Consider the following 24,738-nt stretch of genomic DNA (forward strand, 5'->3'; position numbering starts at 1 on the left):
AGTGGGGGCAACACTGAGAGGGGTAAGAATTTGAGGGGGTAAATAGCCCACAAGGGAGATAAAACATGCCCACATTGAATGAAAAAAAAGAAAAAGAAAATAGTTGTTACTTGAATGTAGGCAGTGGAATGACACAAGTCATTGATTCAGATGATAATAAAGACAAAATACTCATTGAATGAGAAACATGGAAATGAGGTAGGCAAGAAAGCCATCCAGACAGGAGCAAGAGCCTGACACAATGCCCACTATTTGTATATGTATCAGGGGTGGCTCCTCCATTAGGGAGGCTGAGCATTGCCCCCGCCAGCAGCAGAAGCAAGCTACAAACCTTTCACCACGAAGGGATAATAAACTAGGTTTGTAATCCATTCGTGGTGAAAGAGGCGGTGCCACATGGGCGATGAGCAGTGAGGGGAGTGCACAGAGCACTCCCCTCAGAGCGCATGTGTGTTTGGACAGCCGTCTTGGGCACTCTGTTCCCGGGCTGGATAGTTTCAGGGCACTCCCAGCAAATCCTGACGCTGATCTGAGCAGTGTCAAAATTGGCCGCACAGCAGGCTAGGAGCCTGTGCCTGCCTGCAGTGACACAGAGGGAGAGCGGAGCGACACAGCAACGGAGGAGGTACGTTTTTTTTTAATGAAATGTTACACCAACCCACCCTCCCGTGCAAGCACTGCACCCTCACTGCCCCTATACAAGTCAGCAAGTCGCGACTGATGTTAATGTATGAGAGACAATAGGTCGTTGACAACAGATAGTAAAGCTACCAAAGCCGTCTGTTGCAAGACCTGAAAGTCTATAAACCAGCAATTAAAATGTTGGATGAGCAAGGTAATTACATCAAAGTGCGCACACTGGCTCAAGTCTGACAAAATGGCCATTTGAATTTTATGACCAAAATCTAATGGGGTCACAAATTGGAGAACATAACCATCCACAACGTACTTTAACCTTAATGCATAACCCCATCCAAACAATTGAAAACAATTAAAAAAACACAGGAAAGCCAAAGGTTAAAAAAGGAGGGTGAGCATAAGCCCACTCTCTTTGTACTTCTTAATGTACTTTTTAGAAGAATTGATGACATAAGGTATTCCAGATATCTAGAGCTGTCTGCAGCCAGGTTTAACCAAGTCATTGTGCAACTTAAAGTAAACAGCACAAAGAAACTTTCCATTTGCTAATGTACATCCTTGATTTTCTTTTAACCAGTCCCTTTGATAACGAAAAACTGCTGGTATCTTCTGGTAGCTCCAGTGCAACCAAGTCCACTTCAACAATAAGAAGAACCTGTCTGTACAACTGGACCCCGCCCAACACTCCGAGCTTCAGAGAGAAGTACTTTCTTGTGAGCGTGAATTTCCGTTTTCATAGAAAGTAAAGAATTGTTTTGTCATGATGTTTTTTCTTAAAAAGTAGAAAAGTTAAGCCCCTGTGTTTATTGATGTTGCTACGTTTTTTGCTGACATGACAGATATTGATATGACCGCGCCATCGGAATTACTAGCTAATGGTAGTACCTAAAGGATGAAAGTGGATTGATTCAGTTTGTTCATAAAAGGCAGTGTGTATGAGAATGTTCTAAAAATATTAAGAGCTACAAATTTTATTCAGCATGAGGCACACATAATACAACTTCCAAGTGGAAATTCTTTTAAAAAGTAAAATTGCAGAGATCACTGAGAAAGAGAAACGTTCTAAATCCTAGACCAACAGTGCTCCTGAGTGGTAAATGGACTGTCGGCTGTGCAGCTGCTCCCAAAGATATAAATAGAGCATGTTACATAGTCTGACTTGTTGGGGTGACCAGCATTGTTGATTACACCACAACCATTTAATCGGATATATGTAGTTAAATTTACTTTTGCTGATGATGGATTGCACCACAGACAAGATGGAAAAGAAGGCGGAGACACCTATATTCACATTCAATATCTGCCTGGTTCCATCAAAAGAGAGTAATGTGAGAACCACCATTAACTCAAAATTGGTAATGTATGAAATATTGTAGAGATGAAGTCTATCAGTTAATGGCTACTCATGTATTAAAGTGAATGAAAGTCTGAATAGAACTTAAACAAATGAATGTGAACCAGTATGACATTGCACAAATCTTACCTCTCTTTTGAGACGAAAAATTGAAATAAAGCGTTCAGAATAACATAAGACCAAATGAAAACAGTACATAGACATTAAGAGCGATTTAAACTGTAAATGAAATACATCTTTTTTTTTAAAAAGGGACACCCATCGCCTTACTATAAAAACAAAGAATACAAATTGATGGGATATGTGATTGAGTGAAGCCGTAGAATAAATGCTTCGACTACGTATGCCAATGTTCTCCAAATGTATGCTAACCCAAACTTTTTACGTGTTATAGTAAGCTCATAATAATTTAAACGATCATGGCTTAAGTGTTAAAATTGAAAAAGGGATTATAATGCCGCACAAGAGCAATACATGTGTAGATGTACTGAATTATAGTATTTGTACTGAACTTGCTAATCCTAGGTGGGATGCAGAAGCGCTTGTACACTTGAGTGTATGGTTGGAAGAGCGTTGTTGTTGGTTTGAGCATGTATGGAAAATGTTTCCATGTCATGCGTGATGACTACTGAGGTGTGGTTCTCGTGTTATGGGATGCTGCATTAAGCCGTGTGATGGATGAGAAAGTGTGAGAGCTTGATGCACATTTTTATAATATGTGCTATGCTGGCATCTCTGATTAGTTCTACATGTCCCTTTATCATGTTTGTAGTTTGTCTTTTATGTTCTTGATCCATGGGCCTATGCTTGCTGCAACAGAAGGTTGTTCACTCTGTGATAGTACAAATCTGTGAGAAGTAACAGGTGTAGCTAAAGAGTGAGAGGGGGATCAGAGGTCTTCCTGGATAGACTGTGTCACAGTCCACCTGTATATAATTTCCCATTATGACATGCCAGTTCAAAGGGATCTGCCATATCAGTCTGCATTAACATCATTGTTTCTGTTATTCTACAATGTCAATGTTCAGACTCGTAAAAGGTACATAATCTCACTGCTATAATGTTTTTTGACTGTGGTGACAATTTGACCCAATGACAATATCTGTGGGTGAAGCCAGTTGGGCTTCACAAAGTGTCGATACAAGGAGATTTGAGGGCCCAATTACTTTTTTCCTGTATTTCCTCAAAACAAAAATTCATCACTCGTTGGATTGAGCACACATACCAGATAACTAAGGGGGTTACACAAGATATCAGAGTGCCTTAGGCCATACCAGCCATAAAAGTAATATTGACATGGGACAACTTACATTTCGATATAACTAGTGAAAGCATTATTATTTCTGCCTTTCCAAGTTGTAGTTATAAGTAAGCTTGGAGAAAGAACTGAATGGTACCTCCTTGCCTTATTTCGGGAGAAGGTGACCTTTTAGATATCAGGACATTGTGCAGTTGCTATTGAACTGCCTAGAGCCTGGGATGGAAGAGAGACCATTGACAGAGTAGTCGATACAGTTAGAGTCTGACACCAGTAAATAAGTATTGGGGTAAACACCATCTGTCATAGTTACTGCCATCAAGTGTTTGGTCGCAAAGAAATAAATGACGACACTGTTCTTCATCATAAAGAGGTCTATCAACAATCACCTCATGAAGGTGCAAACCAAGATAGATGGCTTACCTGTCTAGAAACTTCTGGTATTGTTTGGACCATCATACTTCTCTATGTACCCATAATTGGAGAATGTAGCAGATATGTGTAGGGCACCACACAAAATTTAGAAAACTGGAAGATGGATCTTCAAGTATTATTGACATATATGGACAGGTGGGCGGCGGGAATGTCCATAGTTTAGTATATCTCTCTGTCTAGTTTGCATCCTTGCGACAACATCCAGCTCGCAGAATTATTCAACTATAAGAAGGATTTGATGGATCAGGCAGTGGACATCTCAGGAGTGAAGACTGGAAAGAAATAATTACTACACACCTTCAATTGTAATGACCCGAAGCCTGTTCTTCAAGACTATCATCTGGAGACATCTGCTGTCTCAAAACAAATGGCCGACTACTCACTTCAATTAGTAAGATATTTGCTCCAGTGTCCCTCTCTCTTCCTGGACTCATGGGTCAATCGGATAATGCAGCAGACAGGTTTCACACTTAGGGCCATATATAAAAGCCCCCTGGAGCAGGGCGGCACAGCAAGTCCCTTGCTGCACCGCTCTGCACCACTGTGAAAAGGTAGAAATGCGCTGTATCTACATGTTCTGTCCCCCTGCGCTGGCACAGGAATTGCTGCCTAGTGCCAATGCAGGCACCCTTGCACCATGGTGCAAGAGTGCCTGCGTTGTGGGGATGATTGTTTTTGTGCAGGAAGGGGCACCTTCCTGCACAGAAACAATCACTGGAGGAGATTTCCTCGTGCTGCAGAATGCAGCACACATAGAAAGAGGAAAAAGCAGGGAGAAATAAAGATATTTCTCCCTGTTGCGACAGTCTTATGTCACCCCCCGAGTGGCATAGATTTTTGACGCATCCCCAGGTTTACAAAACCATGTAAATCTGGGAATGCGTGAAAACCCATGGAGGTTGCATGGGAACACCCATGGAAATGCCTCCCTGTCGCAAAGTAAAGTAATGCAGCGACTTGCGCTGAATTGTCTTACTCCATATCTACAAGGCGATGTAAAGGCCGCAAAGTGGCTTTGCGAGGCCTTGTAGATATGGCTCAGCATCCTGCGCCATCGCTGCGACAAAAACATTATTCAGCGACAGCGCAAGCTCCATGTAAACATGGGCCTTAGACTGAGCTGTTCCAGAAGAGGGCTGTGATTGCCAGGGCTTTATATGGGGCTAGGCAGATAATGTTATCAGGACTCATTACTGGTCGAAGTTTCAAAGTTTAAAAAGCTTCACATAAAACTTACTGACATTATGACTACACTACATAAGTGATAGGACGCTATAAACGAGCATAGGGCTCAACTTCAGTCTTTAACCAAAATATAGATTTGCCTAGATTCACTGAAGTAAAATACAGACTATCAAGGATCTAGAGGTAAGGATTGTAAAGACAATGAATTTGATTCACAAAGCTTTTTTTCCATGAGCAACTGTGTCGTACTCCTGAAAATTCAGATAGAAATCATAACTAAGTCTCAAGTAAAAGACAGCTACTTCCATAAAATGTTTAGAAGCAGCAAGGTTGTGATTCACAGATGTCTCTGGAAGAGTTACATTTTCTTTGGGCATACAACTGTCTAAACATATGGGTATGGTGGGCACAATCAACCTTCCCTTCTCACCTCTGCATTGCTTGAGCTCTTGCTGTTGCTGCTGTAAAAGATCTTCTTGTTGCTGATATGCACAATATATGTGGAAACTATGTTGTGGAAATAAATGATAAGCAGTATTCGTGCAAGAAGATATCACAGTACCTGCAAGTGATTGTGAGTTTCCATGAAAAGGCAGTTAACAATAAAAGAATCTGAAGAACAAGTCATAATTTGTGATTTTAAGTGGCATCTGATATTCTAGGAAGTTGCTGTTCACAGTCTGTCACAGTTTGTCATCCGCATTTATCTGGCATTGCATCCTGTAAAGGCAGAGCAGGAGTTTGTGCAGCCCTGTGCAGAGAAACTAGAGAAATTAAAGCGCTGGCTCCGAATGTGCGGCATGGGTGCTATATACTGCTCCCTATAAAAGCCACAACCATGGAGTATGGATTTTAACAGGTGCACAAGAAAGCACCTATTTCGACATGTTTAGGCTTTATACACCAAAATGTGCATAATGCAGTGAACACCTTGCTGTTTTCTCCATTAAAATCCGCAAGTTTGACCTGCGAAATGTAACGAAAGGGGATGTATTTAATGAACTCACAGCAATAACCACTCACCTTGGAAAACACCGATGAGCTCGGAATCAGGGCCTATAAAAGTACTTGGAAAGTATTCTGTTCCATTTCTTGCAGCTACATATTTCAATAGGTGTTATATTTAGCGACTCATCTCTAGTGACATTTCGAACTGTGTGAGGATAAGGAGCAGAATCTGCACTCCTATTGGCTGTTGGATCTGCGTATGCTCTGTCTTGGTACCTTGTCTTTAATCAACTATTCTGCCTTGATTTCAGTCTCTATTGCAGCAGCCGAATGATCTAGGGAATACGTTTTCTTCAACTGGCAGCGAAGAGCAAGCATCTGGTATCCTGAGCTACTTGGCAGACAGTGACTTTGATGTTTGTCTCAAGAGGAAAAGTCAAGATGAGTCTTTCACTGACCAGAGTGAGTGTGTGAGTACTACTGAAAAAGTGATAGCAACAATTGGAAGGGATGGCGATGAGGCAACACTACAGTACGACTCATTACAGGAGCTTCCCAGACCGAGGAGCGGCACAGAGGACTACTTACAAACTCCAAGCCATAAGACACTGGATATCCTACGAGAGACATCCACCCAATATGGAGGTCACCAAGCAATTATGCCAACTAAACTGGACTTCAGTGAGTCAGCGGGTGGTGACTCGGACCACATGACTTCCATACATGGAAACCTAACACCCAGTCTTCACAAAATCATGGAACTTGGCGGTAACACAAACCACTTGCCAGGATACCAACCTGCGATTGGGAGACAATTTGATGAGGTTTTGGACTTGCTCAAGCTGAAGAGCGAAGGGCAAGCAGATCTTCAGGAGCTATCACAACACATCTTATGTTTCAAGGATATATTGAAGGTATGCATTTTTAAATGTCTGTGTTTTGGGTTCTTAAAGCAATGGTTCTCATAAAGTGCAGGTAATTTAAAAAACTGACGCATTCGAATGTACTTCACTAACAATAATCTAAAATCCCAATTTAGGAAAGACAATTGCCAGACTCATCATCACAGATATTAACTTTAATGTATAAAATGTATCAAGCACAGTCCATGTTATACAACTTTAAGTGCAAAAGCAAGTCCTAGATAACGCATTGGAAGAGAGTATTTGCACAAACCTTCATCTTTTTTGCGTACCACTGCATATGACATTACGTCGCCTGACTTCAGCTATATATTAGATTTATTTTTAAAGCAGGCCCTCTTACCTTACTCAGAATCACAAGGGTGGTGACATAAAAGTTTTTCAACCAAAATCATTGTTCCTACTTCAGGTTTTTCTTAATATTTCACATATGAAAAAGAACATACAGACAAAATTCAAATCAGAAAACAGACTTGTTTTATTATTTTATAATGTAGTCATTACACCATTTGCAAATCTAGTGAAAGGGACAAAGATGGGTGTAGGTGTGGGGCATTCACCACCAGAGAGTGCCGGGCACCCCTGGGAACCCAAACAGAATGCTGAATGCTGAATGAAGCCCCTGAGGTTTGATGTCAAGTAGGGTGACCTGTTCAACAGCCCTCTGCACTCTATATGTAAAATGTTGCTCTTCACCTTGTGGATTGTTGCTAAGGTATTTAACAAACAGTAATGCATGCCAGTTCCAATTAGTTTCTTCATTCGGCAAATACAGCACATGACCAGTCTTTTGCCAGCTAGTTACCATCAATGTTCACATGCAACCCTACACTAATAATTTCATAATGAACTTGAAGTGCCTAAAGGCCCTGGTAACAGTAGGCTTTCTTACTGCATTCAGGCGCATATTTATCAGAATGTCATGCAGCGCAGCAACTAACCTTGCTGCGCTGCGCTACATGACAGAAAAAGGGCAGGAATACGCCGTATTTAAGGCATACAGCGCATTCCTGACATTTACCCCTGCGCTGTCACACAATGGGCTGCCTACCACCAACGCAGGCACCCATGCACAACAGTGCAAGGGTGCCTGCATTACATGCAGGATTGTTTTTGTGAAGGAAGGGACACCTTCCTGTACAAAAACAATCCTGGGAGGCATATCCCTCTTTCTGTGTGTGCTGCACAATGCAGCACAAATAGAAAGAGGAAGGAACGAGGAGAAATAGAGATATTTCTCCATGTTATGCCTCCCCTGGGAAGGCTTAAGATGTTGGCGCATCCCCAGGTTTCCAAGTTCTGGAAAATCTGGGGATGCGTCAAATTCCATGGGAGATGCGTGGGAACCATATCACAGAGTAAGGCAACGCAGCGATTTGCACTGCGGTGCCTTACTCCAGATTTTTTAAACCACTCAAAGCCATGGAAAGTGGCTTTGCATGGCTTCAAATTTCTGACTTAAGGTTTGCGTCACACTTGCACCACATTACGTGGCACAAAAACAACACAAACTGGGTCATATTATGCCCCTCAGTGTTTAATTTCCCTTCTCCCAATTTCTATAACTTTGTGGATAGGGTGAACGAACATATGCTGACTATTGATGGTTTTGTGTGAGAGTGAGTATATACCTACAGAGGCTCAGAGACAAAGCATCAGCATTTCACCCTTGAACAGCACCACCAAACTTTTGCTGCAAATCGACACAATCAGCTGATCGAGGCACCAAGCCCTAAAAACCCATGGCAAATCTGTTGAGCTAGGATTAACTGGATCAAGCTGAATTGCCTTTTCAAATTAGTTCTGCTTGCAGTTCTGAATTAGGTACTTATGTACAATGAATCAGTGGAGCTATAACATATGGGGGAAATGAAGGCAGGAAACACACCAAGATTCCCTAGCCTACATAATAAAACCAAGTCAGGAGCAAAGTTTGTTTCTTAACTAGGAATACATCGAAGTGCTCAAATCCAAGGCGTGGGGAGTTGTGGCCAAAAGAGACTGGCAACATTGGAAAGATCTTCTGATGGGTGCAATGCGTTACATACAGATCTGGTTAATATCTGGGTCGGTGGATTTATGTTTCTTTTCCCTTTAACAGCCAAGAGCTTCCAGCCAGAAACATTCATCCATGGAAAGCCTGATGGTGGAGACGGTCCTGGAAAGCTTTGACTTTTTAAATAGCGACTTCAGTGCTGATGAGATGTCCTTGTTTGGCAGTGTCAGAACATGCAGCAAGAGGTAACCCAGATTTCAATAATGAATCACGGCTTCTTGGATGTTAGCATAGTCTGCTTTCCCTTTCTCACGAACGTCAGCTGCCTGATATATTGAAACATGTTGTTTTCACCAGCTGTCGTGGGTTCAAGAAATTGCAGATGGTTTAGTGGGAAGAATGCAATTGCAAAACTCACCTGCAAATCAAATTGGTTTACCCTCACATACAGTTTTCAAATTGAAAGATCTATCCAAAATAAAACGAATTTTTTTCTTGTCAAAACATATTTTAATCGCCCCCATATAAAGGACTTGATATATACATTTCATTGAAGGTTTGAGTTCAGAAGCTCCAAGATGGGCAAGGTTAATCTGGTTGTGAAACTTTCTAGAAGTCAACTAGGGTGTATTACGATTTTGTGGATGTTTATGAGACTTATTTTGATTGTTTTGTGAGAGAGAATTCATTTTGTTTCCCTTTACCAATAAGGAAGTTTGAGTATTTTGAAGGCTGGTTTGGCTTCAGTGATAAGTGTTTTTGTAAATGTTGCTTTCCTTTCTAATGTTTTTAGGTTCTCTGCTTGTAGGTGTCGAAACCAACTGTATTTCAAAATTCTCAGAGCTTTTCTTTCTTCATTAAGGTCTCTCATTTACCAATGAGTAGAACATATTTTTTATTTTTTACTTTTATATCTGCAATTTTTTCTAAGATATTAGATATAGGGGGTCATTCTGACCCCGGCGGTCTAAGACCGCCGGGGCCAGGGTCGGCGGGAGCACCGCCGACAGGCCGGCGGTGCCCCCAAGGGCATTCCGACCGCGGCAGTAAAGCTGCGGTCGGACCGGCAACACTGGCGGTCTCCCGCCAGTGTACCGCCGCCCTTTGGAATCCTCCAAGGCGGCGCAGCTAGCTGCGCCGCCGAGGGGATTCCGACCCCCCCCTACCGCCATCCAGTTCCCGGCGGTCCGCCCGCCGGGAACCGAATGGTGGTAGGGGGGGTCGTGGGGCCCCTGGGGGCCCCTGCAGTGCCCATGCCACTGGCATGGGCACTGCAGGGTCCCCCGTAAGAGGGCCCCTACAAGTATTTCACTGTCTGCTTGGCAGACAGTGAAATACACGACGGGTGCAACAGCACCCGTCGCACCTTCCCACTCCGCCGGCTCGATTACGAGCCGGCATCCTCGTGGGAAGGGAGTTTTTCCCTGGGCTGGCGGGCTGTCTTTTGGCGACCGCCCGCCAGCCCAGGGAAAAACTTAGAATACCCTCCGCGGTCTACTGACCGCGGTGCGGTATTTCGGAGGGGGGAACTCTGGCGGGCGGCCTCCTCCGCCCGCCAGAGTTAGAATGACCCCCATAGTGTTGTCACACTGGGATGAAAGAACACTGATTTCTTTGTCCAGGGGTCATAATGTATGGAGAGGCAGAAACCTAGTATTCTAGGTTGTTCAGACTGATGTTTTTCGGGCCTCTAGTTCATTGTTTGTGTCTTCCTGGTTGACATCTGGAAATGTGGTAGGATGAGGGATCAGGTAGTAGTCTAACTACTGTACTGGAATCAGGAGCAGTTATTACATCTAGGATTTCACTCTGTGTATGATTAGGGGTTAAGCACATTTGATTGAGGTTGTTGTTGACTAGGGAGGAGGATATTAGTGAGGCACCACAGATATCTTAATTCCCCCAGTGAAGGACACAGTCACCTAAAAATGTGTTCTAGTTTGAGGAACTTTTTATTCATAAGGAATTCAGGGAGCTGTTCCACAAAAGTTTTTTTGTCTACTGAGTGAGAGAAAATTAGGTGGATCTTTGTGTTTTAGGTTTCCCTGAATTAAAGGTCAACAATTGGAATATGGGAAATTGATCATTTTCAGATTCATGCATCTAGGCGCATTTTATGTATCATTGCTACTATTCCTCTCAGTTTATCTGTTTGGTCCATAACGGAGAGGCATAGTGACTCAGAGTTTTCATTAAGCCAGTTTCAACTATAAAGTGGAGGTCCAATTTAGAGACTCGGATCTGGTCTGTAATCTCCACTCATTGTTTGGTGCTGATCTACATTTGAGTAACATACATCTTAGGGGTGGGTGTTAGAGGTCTAAGATTGCTGAGGGAGAAGTTATAATGTCTATTAGTCTATGTGGGAGGCTTTATCTTGTAGTTCTGTGACAGTTTTTCTGGAGACCTTGGAGATCTTAACTAGAATGCTGTATGACATTTTTGGATTTGTATGATCTCAACCGGTTTTGGATGCTGTTGGAGTTTAGATGTGATGTAGATCTTCTTGGTCTGCGTTCACAATTGTTGCATTGTCTGCATCTTAAGTTAAGCGTGTGGCACCAAGTGGGGATTGCCTTTGTCTATGACAGTGTTCTACAGACTGCACAGGCAGAAGCAGGTGAGCTTTAAGTCTCAGTTGAGAGAGCAAAGTTATGTCAGAAAAGACTCATTACTGGAAGATGTGTTTTAGTTTTCTTCGTTGTAAAGGTTTGTGTTGGATGGAGGGGTTCTGGATCCATTTTTGTTGTCTGTCTCTTTTTCTATCATATTTGGTGAATTCTTGTTAGTTTCTTGTGTTCCATACGGTATCATCCTTGAGACTGTGTTCTCTCCCTTGCGAAGCTATCATTTTTTTTCTCAGGATGTGCTTACTGGTTGGCAGAGAGTGAATCTACAGTTCCAATCTGTAGTTTTTCTGTTTACATTTTGTTTAGGGGAGGATCTTATCTGCTACATTGAAGGTGTTGAGATGGGGTCGTCTTTAACTCTACATTGGTATGCTGTTTTTGTATTCCTTACATGTAATCAAAGGCAAGTCTTTTGTTGGGTGAATGATCCTGTGTTAGGAATGAAGATCTTATTCCATCTCCCAGTAGTTTATTTTCACAGCAGTGTTTTGAAGAGTTGGTGTTGAAAGTGACAGACTGTCCATCGATCGGTCTAAAGCGGGTAGAAGAGGGTGGTCTGGGGATCCAGCTGGCAGAAAAATGCTATTGTTGGCAAATGTGTTACTGGTATCAGCTTATTTGCCACTTTATTGGGGAAGAAAGGCAACGTTGCAGACAAATGCTTTAAGGCATTGTTTGAAGCTTGTATCATTGTCTTGCCTTTATTTTAGATGGAAATTGGTGACAATGCCATTGTCAGGGAAGGAAGGCATGGTGTGAATTTTCTGTCTGAAGGGACTCTTTTTTCACACCCTTGGCTATTTAGTAAATATTTCAAGTTAATTGTCGCTGTTGTAAGAGAAAACAGTTGGTCTGTGTTTTGCTCTCCTTTCTGTATTTAGTAATATTTATCAAGAATGAGAGTTTTTGGGAGTGTCTAAGTTATTGTGTTTAAAATTTATGGTGCAATTCTTTGAGATACTAAGGCCCTTATTTATGAGTTTTTGGCGCAGGACAGCATAGCAAGTCATCTTCCTGGACAGCCCTGCATCAAACAGAAAGGGCAGGAATGCGCCGTATCTATTCCATATGGCGCATTCCTGTCTTTTCCCACTACGCTGGCACCATTGTGCAGCCTAGCGCCATTGCTTGCACCCTTGCACCACGGTTCCAGGTTATCTGCAAGGTATATAGGATTGTTTTTTTGCACAAAAAAAATCCTGGGAGTCTTTTTCCTCTTTTTATGTGTGCTGCAGTAAATTAGGTGAAGTAAAGATATTACTCTTCTTAGCACTTCTTCCTGCGGAGGCTTAAGGTTTTGGTGCATCTCCAGGTTTACAAGGCCTTGTAAATCTAAGGATGCATCAAAACCATGGGTTTTGTGTGGGAACACCCACTGCAATACCCATGGAACACCTCTCATGTGCAGAGTAAGACAACACTGCGATTTGCGCTGCCTTGCCTTACTCCATGCGTATGAGGCTATTCAAAGCCACACAAAGTGGCTGTGCATGGCCTCATAGATATGATTTTAAGGTTTGCGCCACCACTGCATCACAAAAAGTGATACAACTGCAGTGCAGGGGGCTTGCAAATATACCCCTAAGTTTACGTAATAGTGAAAGAATGAATGCCCGCCTACCTAAGCAGCTGTGGCTTGTGCATTTCTTCATTTGGATGCGGAAGGTGATCTTTATTGCTGACTGAGGTCATGGGACATACTTAATGCTAGTCCAACTGACTGGCTGTATTGCATCATCCTTGAGATATGCAGAGTCTTTCAGTGCTACTATGTGAGGGGGGTGGTACTGTTTTTGGGAGTGTTGGTGTGGTAAAATATCCGTTTGCCCAATGTGGCAGAAAGCCCTACACCAGTTCTGCTCACTACCCTAAACTCCCCAGCGGCATTTTTCAATAACTGCAGCTAAGTGTCTTACTATGTAGCATAGTTGGCCTGCTGAATGAAAACTTTTTGTTGCTCCATCTTTCACATTTAGCAACAGCACTTCCCATGGCGAGTCACTGCAGTCTCTCGGCAGCAGCATCAAAACAGCAGGCAGAGAAATGACAACAGGAAATGATGAGTTGGACCTTTTGCTCGCCATCCATCTTCAGGTGTGCAAATCCCTTTTACAGGTAAGAACTTCAATCATTCAATCATGGATTTGTAAAGTGCAGCTAATCACCCATAGGGTCTCAAGGCACTGAACTTCTTCACTCAACTGTCAACTTCTCAAAAAACACCAATCAGATGCAAGGAACAGCACTTCTTTTTGTGAAGTTGACAGGTCACTAACGCCAAAGAGGTTTTTAATAATCTCCAGAGAAGAACCATGCAAAATGTCCAAAAATATATGCAAAGAACACAAAAGTTAAACTTTTCACCAGTAGTAAGTATGTGTGAGGCTAAAACTAGCTGCACTTTTAACATTTCTAATTGATTGAGGCGATTCTAGGCACATTAACATTCAAGCAACAGAGACAAAAACCCATAAATATGGGCGATTCAGAGAGTAATGGCAGGAGCAATGATGGGGACTGCTGCACGAAGATGAGCAGCTTGTTGTAAAGGTGGTTCATTTTATTTAAAGTAGTACACCATGCTTAGAAATACTGCAGCCTCAACCATAATCCCTTATAAACACAAATGTCTAGCCAAACATAATACAAAAGTACCACTGAATCTCTGTACCTTAACACCTCAGCCCACCTTCTACTGGTTTCATGGCTATATTTCCCTGTTTTAGGAATCTTCAAAATTACACAGCTCTCCAGCTATTGATATAACCATTTTGGAATGCGCCACTCGATTGTCAACCTCATTGTAATCTTCCATTTTGGCAGACCATAAGATCTTAACAACTGGAAACTGCTCCCCAACCTGCCCAGGTGCACGGTGACAACCTCTTCCTCATTCTCCTCTTCTTTGAATTCACCTGCTCCCCCCAGCAAAGAGGGTTGACACTTTTCCCAGAGAAATATACAAGCTATTTGTCCAGATTTTTAGATTCTGAAAAGCCCCGGACATGATACTTAAATAGGACCCTAGACAAAATCGTCCATATTCACTTCTAACTTGGCTTTTCTGTCATTGTTCACTTTAATTATGAGCCAGGAGTCGTAAATGCTGGCAACTTCAATAGTAAAACACCTCTTGTTAGAAATTGGGTTTCTGGTTGGCAGTCAGGTTACCCCCGTCCAAGCAAGAACCCTCACTCTAGTCAGGGTAAGTCACACACAATCCAAATTATCCTGTGCCCACCCTCTGGTAGCTTGGCACTGAGCAGTCAGGCTTAACTTAGAAGGCAATGTGTAAAGTATTTGTGCAATAAATCATACAATAACACAATAGAGCACCACAAAAATACACCACACAGTGTTTAGAAAAATATATAATATTTATCTGGATATTTGAAGGCCAAAATGATAAAAGATGCAATATGAAATTGTAGAGATATCACTAAAAAGTGATATAAAGTGTCTTAAGTCTTTAAAAAGCAAACAAAGTCTCTTTCAAGCACAAAGTACCTGGTTTGGAGTGGCAAATCTCCGAAGAGGGCCGCAGAGGAAGAGATGCGTGGAAAAATGGGGTGTGCGTCGGTTTCGCCCCTTCACACACGGACTTGCGTCATTATTTTTCACTCGGGGAAGACGTGCGTTGTTTTCTGGCACGCGGACCATCTCTTTCTGTGGGTCACGGGATTACCAGATGTCCCGGGGTCTGTGCTTGGAACCCTAGGCTTGTTATCCGGCTGCACGTCGTTCCGGTGGGCTGTGCGTGGAATTTTCTTCCTCACGGCAGGCATCACAACGATTTCCTTTCTGGAAGTCGAGCGGCGTTGTCCAAGCGGGCCGTGCGTCGAAGTTCCGGTCGCACCGCAGGCGTCGCATCGAGCGGCATCTATCCGGATCGGCGTGCGGTGAATTTTTCACCACGGAGCAAGCTGTGCGTCGAATTTTTCGGCACACAAGGAGTCCAGTTGAAAGAAAGAAAGAAAGAAGTCTTTTTGGTCCTGAGACTTCAGGGAACAGGAGGCAAGCTCTATCCAAGCCCTTGGAGAGCACTTTTGCAGCAAGGCAAGAGTTCAGCAAGGCAGCAGGCCAACAGCAAGGCAGCAGTCCTTTGTAGAAAGCAGTCAGGTGAGTCCTTTGAACAGCCAGGCAGTTCTTCTTGGCAGGATGCAGGTTCTGGTTCAAGTTTCTTCTCCAGCAACTGTCTGATGTGATAGGGCAGAGGCCCTGTTTTACACCCATATGTGCCTTTGAAGTGGGGGATACTTCAAAGAGTGGCTTAGAAGTGCACCAGGTCCCCTTTCAGTTCAATCCTGTCTGCCAGGGTCCCAGTAGGGGGTGTGGCAGTCCTTTGTGTCAGAGCAGGCCCTCCACCCTCCCAGCCCAGGAAGACCCATTCAAAATGCAGATGTATGCAAGTGAGGCGGAGTACCCTGTGTTTGGGGTGTGTCTGAGTGAATGCACAAGGAGCTGTCAACTAAACCCAGCCAGACGTGGATTGTAAGGCAGAGAAATATTTGAGTGCAAAGAAATGCTCACTTTCTAAAAGTGGCATTTCTAGAATAGTAATATTAAATCCATCTTCACCAGTCAGCAGGATTTTGTATTACCATTCTGGCAATACTAAATATGACCTTCCTGCTCCTTTCAGATTAGCAGCTACCACTTCAATAATGTATGAGGGCAGCCCCAATGTTAGCCTATGAAGGGTGCAAATTAAGCTCTGCTTAAACCCTCTGTAAACTGGCAATTCCAAAATAGAAAAAAGAAACTAGTCCAAAATAGGTGGCATAATCAAGCAACAATCAAAGAAGAGTAACAATTGGCAAAGTCAATATGTCCCACTTTGAGACCATTTGGATTTGCCAATTGCATATGCAGCATGGCTAAATATTTTTTTTTAAATCATGCAGGTGCTTTTCTTTTTCTTTTTAGTTACTGATCCGAGTTGGATCGGTAATTGAATATATAACTCACAAAAGCATTTGTTTTTAAAAGTGGGAGAGGGGAAGGAAAGTATCTTGAGCCATGGAAGCAACATTAGAGGGGGCAAGTGGGCTTGTTGAAACAATACAGGGAAAGGGGGCAAGGAAGTGACACAGGGACAGAAGGAGGGAGGCAGAAGCAGCACAAGGTTTGAAGGGAGCAACTCAGAGAGCGCAGGTGGGGAGAAGCAGCTATAGGTGAGAGAGAAGAAGGGTGTTGGAATGCAACATGGGACGTGAGAAGCAATAGGGACAAGCACATGAACAGAGCACGGAGGGGGGAGAATCATATGTGCGATAGAGCAATACATCGTGCAGTGGGGGAGAAGTACACAATGGAAACAACGCTAAAACACACACACTCTTATGGAGTTCTTAACATAAAAGGAAAACAAAGGTCTTGAAAAGCACACAGTAAAAGCCATGAAGGCAACCAAGCAAACGAGAAAGCAATGAGGCTATGCTCCATGGCAGGGACAAGCACAAGATTGACAAGCTGGAACACAAATAAAAAGCAATAAAATGACAGTTGCAAGGAAAGACAAGCAATGGTAGGCAATGGGCGGGCTCGATGCCCAGGTATGTTCTTGATAAGCCACATTAGGCCTTGCAACCAACAGCGCTTGTGCTGTCTAGAAGGCTTCGACCTGAAAAAAGAGAGCGTTTTCATTTTGTGTCATTAAGACATAACTAATTGAGGCAGAATTCTAGAAATGTGATATTAAAATAATTCAGTTTTTTAACAGGTTTATCAACGAAAACTTGTTTTACAAGGTATAAATAGCTCTTATTGGTAAATGGAAAACATACTCTATTATTAACAGTTGTAACTGGATGCTGATGCCATTATGCTGCTTTGTCTGTTTACATTACAGTGAAGTGCCTTTGTACCTGTTTCTGAAGTGCGCACGTCAGAGCGGATCTTCCTGGCAAACAATGCCAGGCTAATTTTTCACTCCAGAAACACGTCCTCTTTTCTTTTCTAGAACAAAGGTTGGTTCTACTTGGTTAGCTGCCAAAAAACATTGCTTAACTTTGCCTTGGATGCAAGGTATTTCTAAATTCAGGTAAAATTAAAGAAGCATGGCCAGTTTCCCTTGTACTTGGTTTATAAATGAAAGCGCCTTCTCAGTCACTGGTGAGTTCAGGCACGCAATAGGTCATCGTACAGTCCCTTTGTCTCATGCATCTATTTATCCACTCACTAGCTAATTCTTGCATTCATCCACTTAACCATGTAAACGAAGCACACAAACTCAGCATGCTTAGAAAAAGCAGAAAAAAAGAAATATGCCACAGCCTTGCAATAAAAATGAAATTCGACATGGGAACGAGCAGCCGTCTTGCAATATTTTTGCAACATAGTGTATCATATTTTTAAAGGTGCAAATTAGCCAAAAGGTTTAGAAGCAACATGTTTGCCACCTTGGAGCAGTAAAACCATGATACACCGCAAATACCAATTCAAGATGATTGCTCAACAAACATCGCACAGAGAGGCCAACTCTTATAAGCCAGCTAGCCTCTAATTCCATGTTTAGTGTGTCTTTGCTTTTCTCGCTGTAAAGTGCTATGCTTCATTTTGGGTAAGTTTGTTCAATACAAATATCACATACATATATATAGATATATATGCTTACAGTGGTGTTGTGCTTAGTGTATCACTGTTGTACCGATCCCAGATTGCTGACATAATGCTTTTAAATGTGTCAGCATCTTGGAATGATAAAACAATAATAAACTACAGACAATACAATTCCAAGATGATTTACTGGTTTAAAACCCATGGACATGTGGGACACATCGCTCTGCAGTTGAAATTAAGGATAAGCAGCTGCCTGCTAGCACTGTCTGCGATGTTGCAAGAAAAAAGGAGAAAGAAAGAAACAAATGGGGACTTATAGGAGAAAGAAATTAAAAACCGGAAGACTAGCCCACCAGCTCTGGCACTGAAGCGATCTGATTTGTAGGCACTTGCGCACTTGTGATCTGGCAAAATGCTGTCAGTCACAGGCCAATGTATCTATTGGCTAACATGGACTGACCTATTGCACCATGCTGTATGCTGCCACAGCACAAGCAGAAGGTGAATGCTACTCAAACAGACCAATGGCAGAAAAGAGAGCCAAAGCCTCTATATGCATGGGTATTTATGCATATTCATGCATTATTTGCTCGATTATTATCAGTGGCGTAAACAAAACTTGTGAAGTACATGGAGGGGCCCCGACCCAGTCAGGAACTCTCAGACCAGGTGCCCACCACCCGTGCACAGTGCTGGCTGTGCTGAGGGGGGCCCTCCTGGAGCTCAGGCACCACCCCCCTTCATAGCTCCAAAAAAGGGTCAGGTTGGGATTATTATAGTGAAAATATTCTACCCACAGAGGGGGTAATTAACCCCAAAACTCCTTCATACTAAAGTAATCTCTGACATTCCATGCAACAAATTACCTGTCTACAAGGATTAGAACGCTGTAATAAAAGTCCAAGTTCCAACCTTACTGGCTTTAACATACGTTTTCATAATAAATAAGTTAGGCCTACCTCCTTTGCCATAACTTTTCATATTAAAGCGATCAGACCCAAGGCATCAAATATCATTTTTCCAAATGAACTGACCAAGCTCAAAGCCTTTATCATTGGATTATAACCACAACTATCCATAGCCCTACTATATTGAACATAAACATTCTCACAAGGCTCTATTAGTATATCTTCATAAAATTCCAAATATTAACAAAATAACAGTTGGCAAAATAATATGCAACACCCTCCCCCCCCTCAACAGATTAACAAGGATCATCAAAGTGCCAGTCTTTTACTGCCAGGGTTTATCAGAGCAAGTAATCAACACCAAACCCCTTGCCTACCACAGTAATCTGAGAGATTCCATATAACAAAATACTTGATTACAGAATTTATTACACAGTAATATCAATCCAACCTGAAAGCTAATTGGGTTTATCGTATGCATTTTGCAGGAAGTAAATAAATCAGGTGTACCGCCTTCGTTGTACCTTTTTGTAAAAAACAGGTCCACCCTGTGTCAACTGACATAACTTTTCTCAATGTACCAGTCTGCCATAATGCCTTTACCTTTAGCTTACCATCATAACTAATTCTGGATACTGTATTGAGTGTAAGCTTTCACATAAGGCAGCCATTAGGCATACAATCATAAAATTGCAAAAATGTAGAAAATAACTGGTAGAAAAACAATATACAAGTCCTCAGAAAAAAGAGGTAAACATGCATGGGCATGTTTACCAAGAGTGCAGTGGGTGTAGTGGTACTGAGCGAAGGGTTCTGGTGGACCCACTATACTCAAACTCTGGCTGCTTTTTACTATTAAATCAAAGTAAAGAGGGCCCGTCTCTTTGCTTGCCTTAGAGACCACAGTAGCTTCCTACTCATATATTAATAACATCTATTAATCAATCTCCTACTGTCAGGCTTTTTCAGCAGGGGTAACCACCAAAAGCATTGTCTTCTCAGATAATCTGTAAATTTCCAATAACAAAATGCATTTTTTTAGGCTTTACCATATTGTAATACTAATTCACCCTTAAAGGCATGTTGGCTTTAAAATATGCTTTTCATAATAAATGTCAAGAGTTCTGTGTTTGTTCTAACTTTTCATAATAAATTGATGAGATCACATCTATGGCATTGAATATAGTTTTTTTCAATGACTCAATCATGACTATATTTTAGCATTGACTTATCAACAAAAGCAGCTGAGTCCGCTGTATTGAGCGTAAGCTTTCCCATATGTGATACATTAGGCATACAGTCATAATATTACAAATATGTAAAAAATTACAGTTGAAAAACAATATACAACACACCCCTCCACAAGAGAGTCTAACAAAGATTATCACATTATAAATCGTCTATACCCAGGGTTTGTTACAGAGAGTTGCAACATCAAATTCCTTACCTACTAAAGTAATCTAAGAGAATCCATATAGTGCCATACATATGTACACGCTTTCCACTGTAAATCCACCCATAAATGTCCAAAGGCTCACACATATCGTTTTCAACAATAAATGTGTCAGGCTGACTGCCTTTATTGTAACCTTGTATATAACCCTAGGTAAACTTGATCAATTGCTTCTCACTATAATCATCGCAGTTGTGCTGTATTGAGCATCGTTTTTTCACTAGACAAAAATGTAATTCCAACATTGTTTTTCAGCTTAATCACACAGCCTCTGCCCAATCAGATTCTGTACTCAAAGGAATCAATATGTGGTAGGAGTCATAGCCCCTCTTCCTGTAATGCTTCGTCTAGCTCTTTTTCTGTTGCCACCATAAGGTCGGGTGGCTGTTGTGCTGTCTGCCAGACCTCAAAAGACATGCTGACAGCATTCCAGCCTTCCCAAAATGACAACAGCGTTCTGTGCCTTTTGGATTTGTGTTTGTTTGCTTTGGCAAAGCTACACACTTTTACATATATATGTGTGTATATATATATATATATATATATATATATATATATATATATATATATATATATATATATTAAAATAGTACACGTTTGCAATTGCATTAAACTATGCTAAATTTGAAGTTGTCTCCTAGAAAAACAAAACTAGTATAAGAGGTGTCATAAAACTAGCTCTTATATGAAGTTTTTCCTTTGTGAGATGTTTTGTGGTTGTATTTTACTACTGCAGGCAGGTTTCTGCCAACAAACACATTTTTGCAACAGGCTTATTTATGATTGGCAATTATTCTGAAAGGTAGGTCTAACCCACAGGCATCCAAACCTACTATACTGCATTAAGAATATGAAAAATGTTTAACACCGACACAAGAAGAAATACATTTTTCACAGAACTCATTGTACTGATAGAAGAAAAATATTAGTTCATTTTAAATATGCCTAGTGGTTCGGAAACAAATCAGTTGTCATTGGCATAAAACATTATGTTAATGCAGTTGATCTGAACTCCAGAGTGTATGGTGGTCAGTAAGTATTCTGGGATAAGCACAAAATCAGAAAAGTATCCTTGTATGCAGGCTGGTATTACAGAAGATATCTGGATGTCTTAAAGTTAGGCTGCCTATTTTCAGTTTTTCTTTGTGGATTTCATTGATGTTGTTTCATTATTTCCCAAAACGTTTGAAATCAGTGCTTATCTGTGTGTATTCAGCAGCCTAAAACCCAAACAGTCAACTCTGTGTTCTTCCAATGTTTACAAAATAGTTTTTTAAAGAGATTGTTATAAAGCACGTATTAAATTAAATGAGTAGTAATTCAGAGTAAGTAGTGTCTTTCCATTAGCAGTGTTTCAAATGGATTTATGTTAGACTGTTTTAAGCATAGAAAGTAAGTCTGTGTCCTGCTCTATCACTTACACTCACATCTCATTATCCTCTCCTATGTTTAATTAACTCACACTCAATCTGTCTTGTTTATAGGACTATTAATGGATTAAAAAATAAGAGTGTTATATTCAGATGTTTTATTAAACAAATTGTTGGACACAACTAGAGACTATTCACCCACACTGCATTTCTTCACTTTTTGCCTGTATAAATTAAGGTTGTGAAGCTGTGAACATTCATAGTTGCCATATGTTCCCCATGGCAAATGTCAAACTTAATGTCAGTCTGGACCTCTTAACAGGCAACACATAGTGTTCTGAGACTTGAATTATTGCTCTTAACATTCTAATCATGGGCTCTAAACCCCCAGAATTAAAGTGCAGTTGGATAAAAAGACATAATTAGCTCAAGGTATCACACATAATAATGGGACACTTTGCAGCTATGAATTTGTTTTGGAACGTGGAAAGTGGTGTCATACTTTCACCACTATCCCATGTGTGTGGTGACAGCAATGTTTTCACCGTTACCTGTCACCACACCTTGCATTGCATGTTTAAAGCCTGGGGTGTTTAGCGATTGACCTGATATTAACATTGTCTCGATAGAAAAGGGTGCTGATATATTAAATGGATAAACCCATTCCATGCCTGGGAGTAAATCTGATAGTACATATTGGCCACGATTCTTAAGAGCCAGACATTTCACCAATCACTGTAAGAAGTAAACACTTCCACAAGCTAAAATATTATTTTAATATTCCCATATTCTTTACAGCATATAAAATTGTTAGATCAGACCTAAAACATGCTTCTAAAGTCTTCACCTTTAATCCAAGCACACAAAACTGGAAGAAACAAAAGGAAGAAAAAATAATATTTTAGTGGCATCTCTAAACAACAAAACTCATGCAGAATAATCTTCGATCAGTCTTTCTTGCAGCTACCTTGTATCACAAAGTCATCTTGTGTTGACAACTTCAAAAAGAAATCAATATTTATTCCCTCTCACTTTCCTTTTTCTGAGTGCCATTTTAGGTTGCTGTTGTGCAGGTGTTCATCAGTGTCTATATGGTTACACTAATGAAGGTTGTTCCATTTCAATGGGATTTCACCAGTTGTTATAGGTTTAAGCCTAAAGGAGGATGGCCTACCTAAGGTATACTGCATACCATTGCCCATTCAGTGCATGTTAATGCCATAGGCAGTTAAAAAGAGGCCGTAGACGGAACATTTGATATGTTTTTACAAGAACTGGATACACATTAAGACACAGTGCTCATTAAATAGTGCGAACCTGTTTTAAAAAAAGGCAAAACAGTAAAAGAATTTGAAGGGAACAATGTTTTGCACACTGCAAAGGGCCTGATCACAAGTGTGCCAGTTTTTGGTAAAAGGACAATACCGGAGGGCTTGAATCCCCAATTCCAGCCAGTATAAGTGCATCAAAAAACAGGGCACAGATTTACTAACATTTATCCTAACACAACATAGCAAGACTACTTGCTGCACTGCATCAAAAGGAGAAAGCAGGAATGTACCATTTTTACTATGATAGGAAGCATTCTTGCTCGCTCTCTATCTGCACTGGTGCATTGAGTGCTGCCTAGAGCCAACACAGGTACTGTTGTGCTATGGTGCAAGGATGCCTGTGTTACAGGCAGGATTGTTTTTGTGTAGGAAGGGGCACCTTCCTGCACAAGACAACAGTCAGAGCCTTTTCCTCCTTGTATGTGTGCTGCAGGAAATAATAAGGGGAAATAAATGTATGCCTCTGTTAAGATGGTGGTGCATTTTAATCTATAACCAGGTTTACTATTCATAGTAAATTTAGGAATACGCCAAATTCCATGTGCGGGAACAACCACGCTTCAACCCTGGAACACCTTCCTACGGCAGAGCAATGCAAGGCAGTGACTTGAGCTGCCTTGTGTTACTCCAGACTTACCAAGCGACGCACAGCTGTACAAGGTGACCTTGTGTGGTTTGGTAATTCCTACCTAGGTTTTGCATTCGCCTTGCATTACCTTGTGTGGCGCAATAGTGACCAAAACATTCACAAATATGCCCTGGCACATGCTGTCAACAGCCCCTGCCCCTACAGCAGTAAAACAAACATGGCTTGAAATTATCAGGTGAGGAGTCTGCAGGCCCTTTGCATAGTGGAGCGGAATGTCATCCCTTCGGATAAAATGCTCCAACCCATATTCGGGTCAAAGTGTTGCGGTTAAGTCAACAAAATATATGTAATGTGCGTTTTTCAATACTTTTTTCACCTATTACATTTAATGAAATCAAGATTATTTTTACACGAAGGGCTAATCAGATGCTTAAGATGCTAAATTCTAAACGTTTTCCATATTTTTTCATGTATTCCTGAACATTTGCATTCCGAGGTAATTTTTTTTAACAGAATAATGTAACTCTATAGTGAGAGAGAACAGCATACCACAAAACGCCTGCTATGACTGTTAATTACCACTAATTGTCCAATAAAATAGAGTATGCTATTGTCTAATTCAAAAAGGCTAGATAAATTATGTGCAATTTTTTTTATCCTATTGTGTCTGCGCACATTACAAACCCAGCTTTCAGGACTGTGGACTCTGTTTCCATTTCAGAAGCTTGTGTCCGAGGATGTGGCAAGAATAGCCCAGAGGGTCCTCCTGGAAGAGCTGTTGGGGCAGAAACAAGTTCTGGAAAACCTGGCTTTCTTATACCTGGAGAAGGATGGGGAGCCCGTCGCAGTAGAAACTGGTAACTATTCATGTCTACTCCTTGTCTGATGTTGAGGTTTAAATGGCGACCTGCAACAATATCAGGGCACATATACAAGCTTTGTGGAGCAGGGCAGTGCAGGATGTCACCATACTGTGCTGCCTTGCATCACAGGGAAAGGACAGGGAGGCACTGTTTTAATCCAATACGACACATTCCTATACTTTCCTCTTGTGCTGCCGCCATTTTGGCAGCCTAGCACCAATGTAGGCACCCGTGCACCATGATACAAGGGTGCCTGTCTAGTAGGCAGGATTGTTTTTGTGCAGGACTGGGGCAA

At 41.5% G+C, this 24,738-nt stretch overlaps 1 protein-coding gene across 4 annotated transcripts in view; it reads left to right on the plus strand.

Moving 5' to 3' along the window:
- RIPOR3 (RIPOR family member 3) overlaps positions 1-24,738 on the plus strand; it is a 451,742-nt gene that overhangs the window by 382,997 nt on the left and 44,007 nt on the right. For 3 of the 4 annotated variants that reach the window (XM_069243646.1, XM_069243644.1, XM_069243647.1), the window contains 5 exons: positions 1,217-1,352; positions 6,131-6,733; positions 8,844-8,983; positions 13,345-13,483; positions 24,302-24,437. In XM_069243646.1, the coding sequence (XP_069099747.1) occupies positions 1,217-1,352; positions 6,131-6,733; positions 8,844-8,983; positions 13,345-13,483; positions 24,302-24,437 (1,154 nt within the window). The remainder of the gene's footprint in view (positions 1-1,216; positions 1,353-6,130; positions 6,734-8,843; positions 8,984-13,344; positions 13,484-24,301; positions 24,438-24,738) is intronic. The other variant, XM_069243645.1, reaches the window with a different exon arrangement.

This window comes from Pleurodeles waltl, chromosome 7, assembly GCF_031143425.1.
Source record: "Pleurodeles waltl isolate 20211129_DDA chromosome 7, aPleWal1.hap1.20221129, whole genome shotgun sequence".
In the NCBI taxonomy this organism is placed as follows: Eukaryota; Metazoa; Chordata; class Amphibia; order Caudata; family Salamandridae; genus Pleurodeles; species Pleurodeles waltl.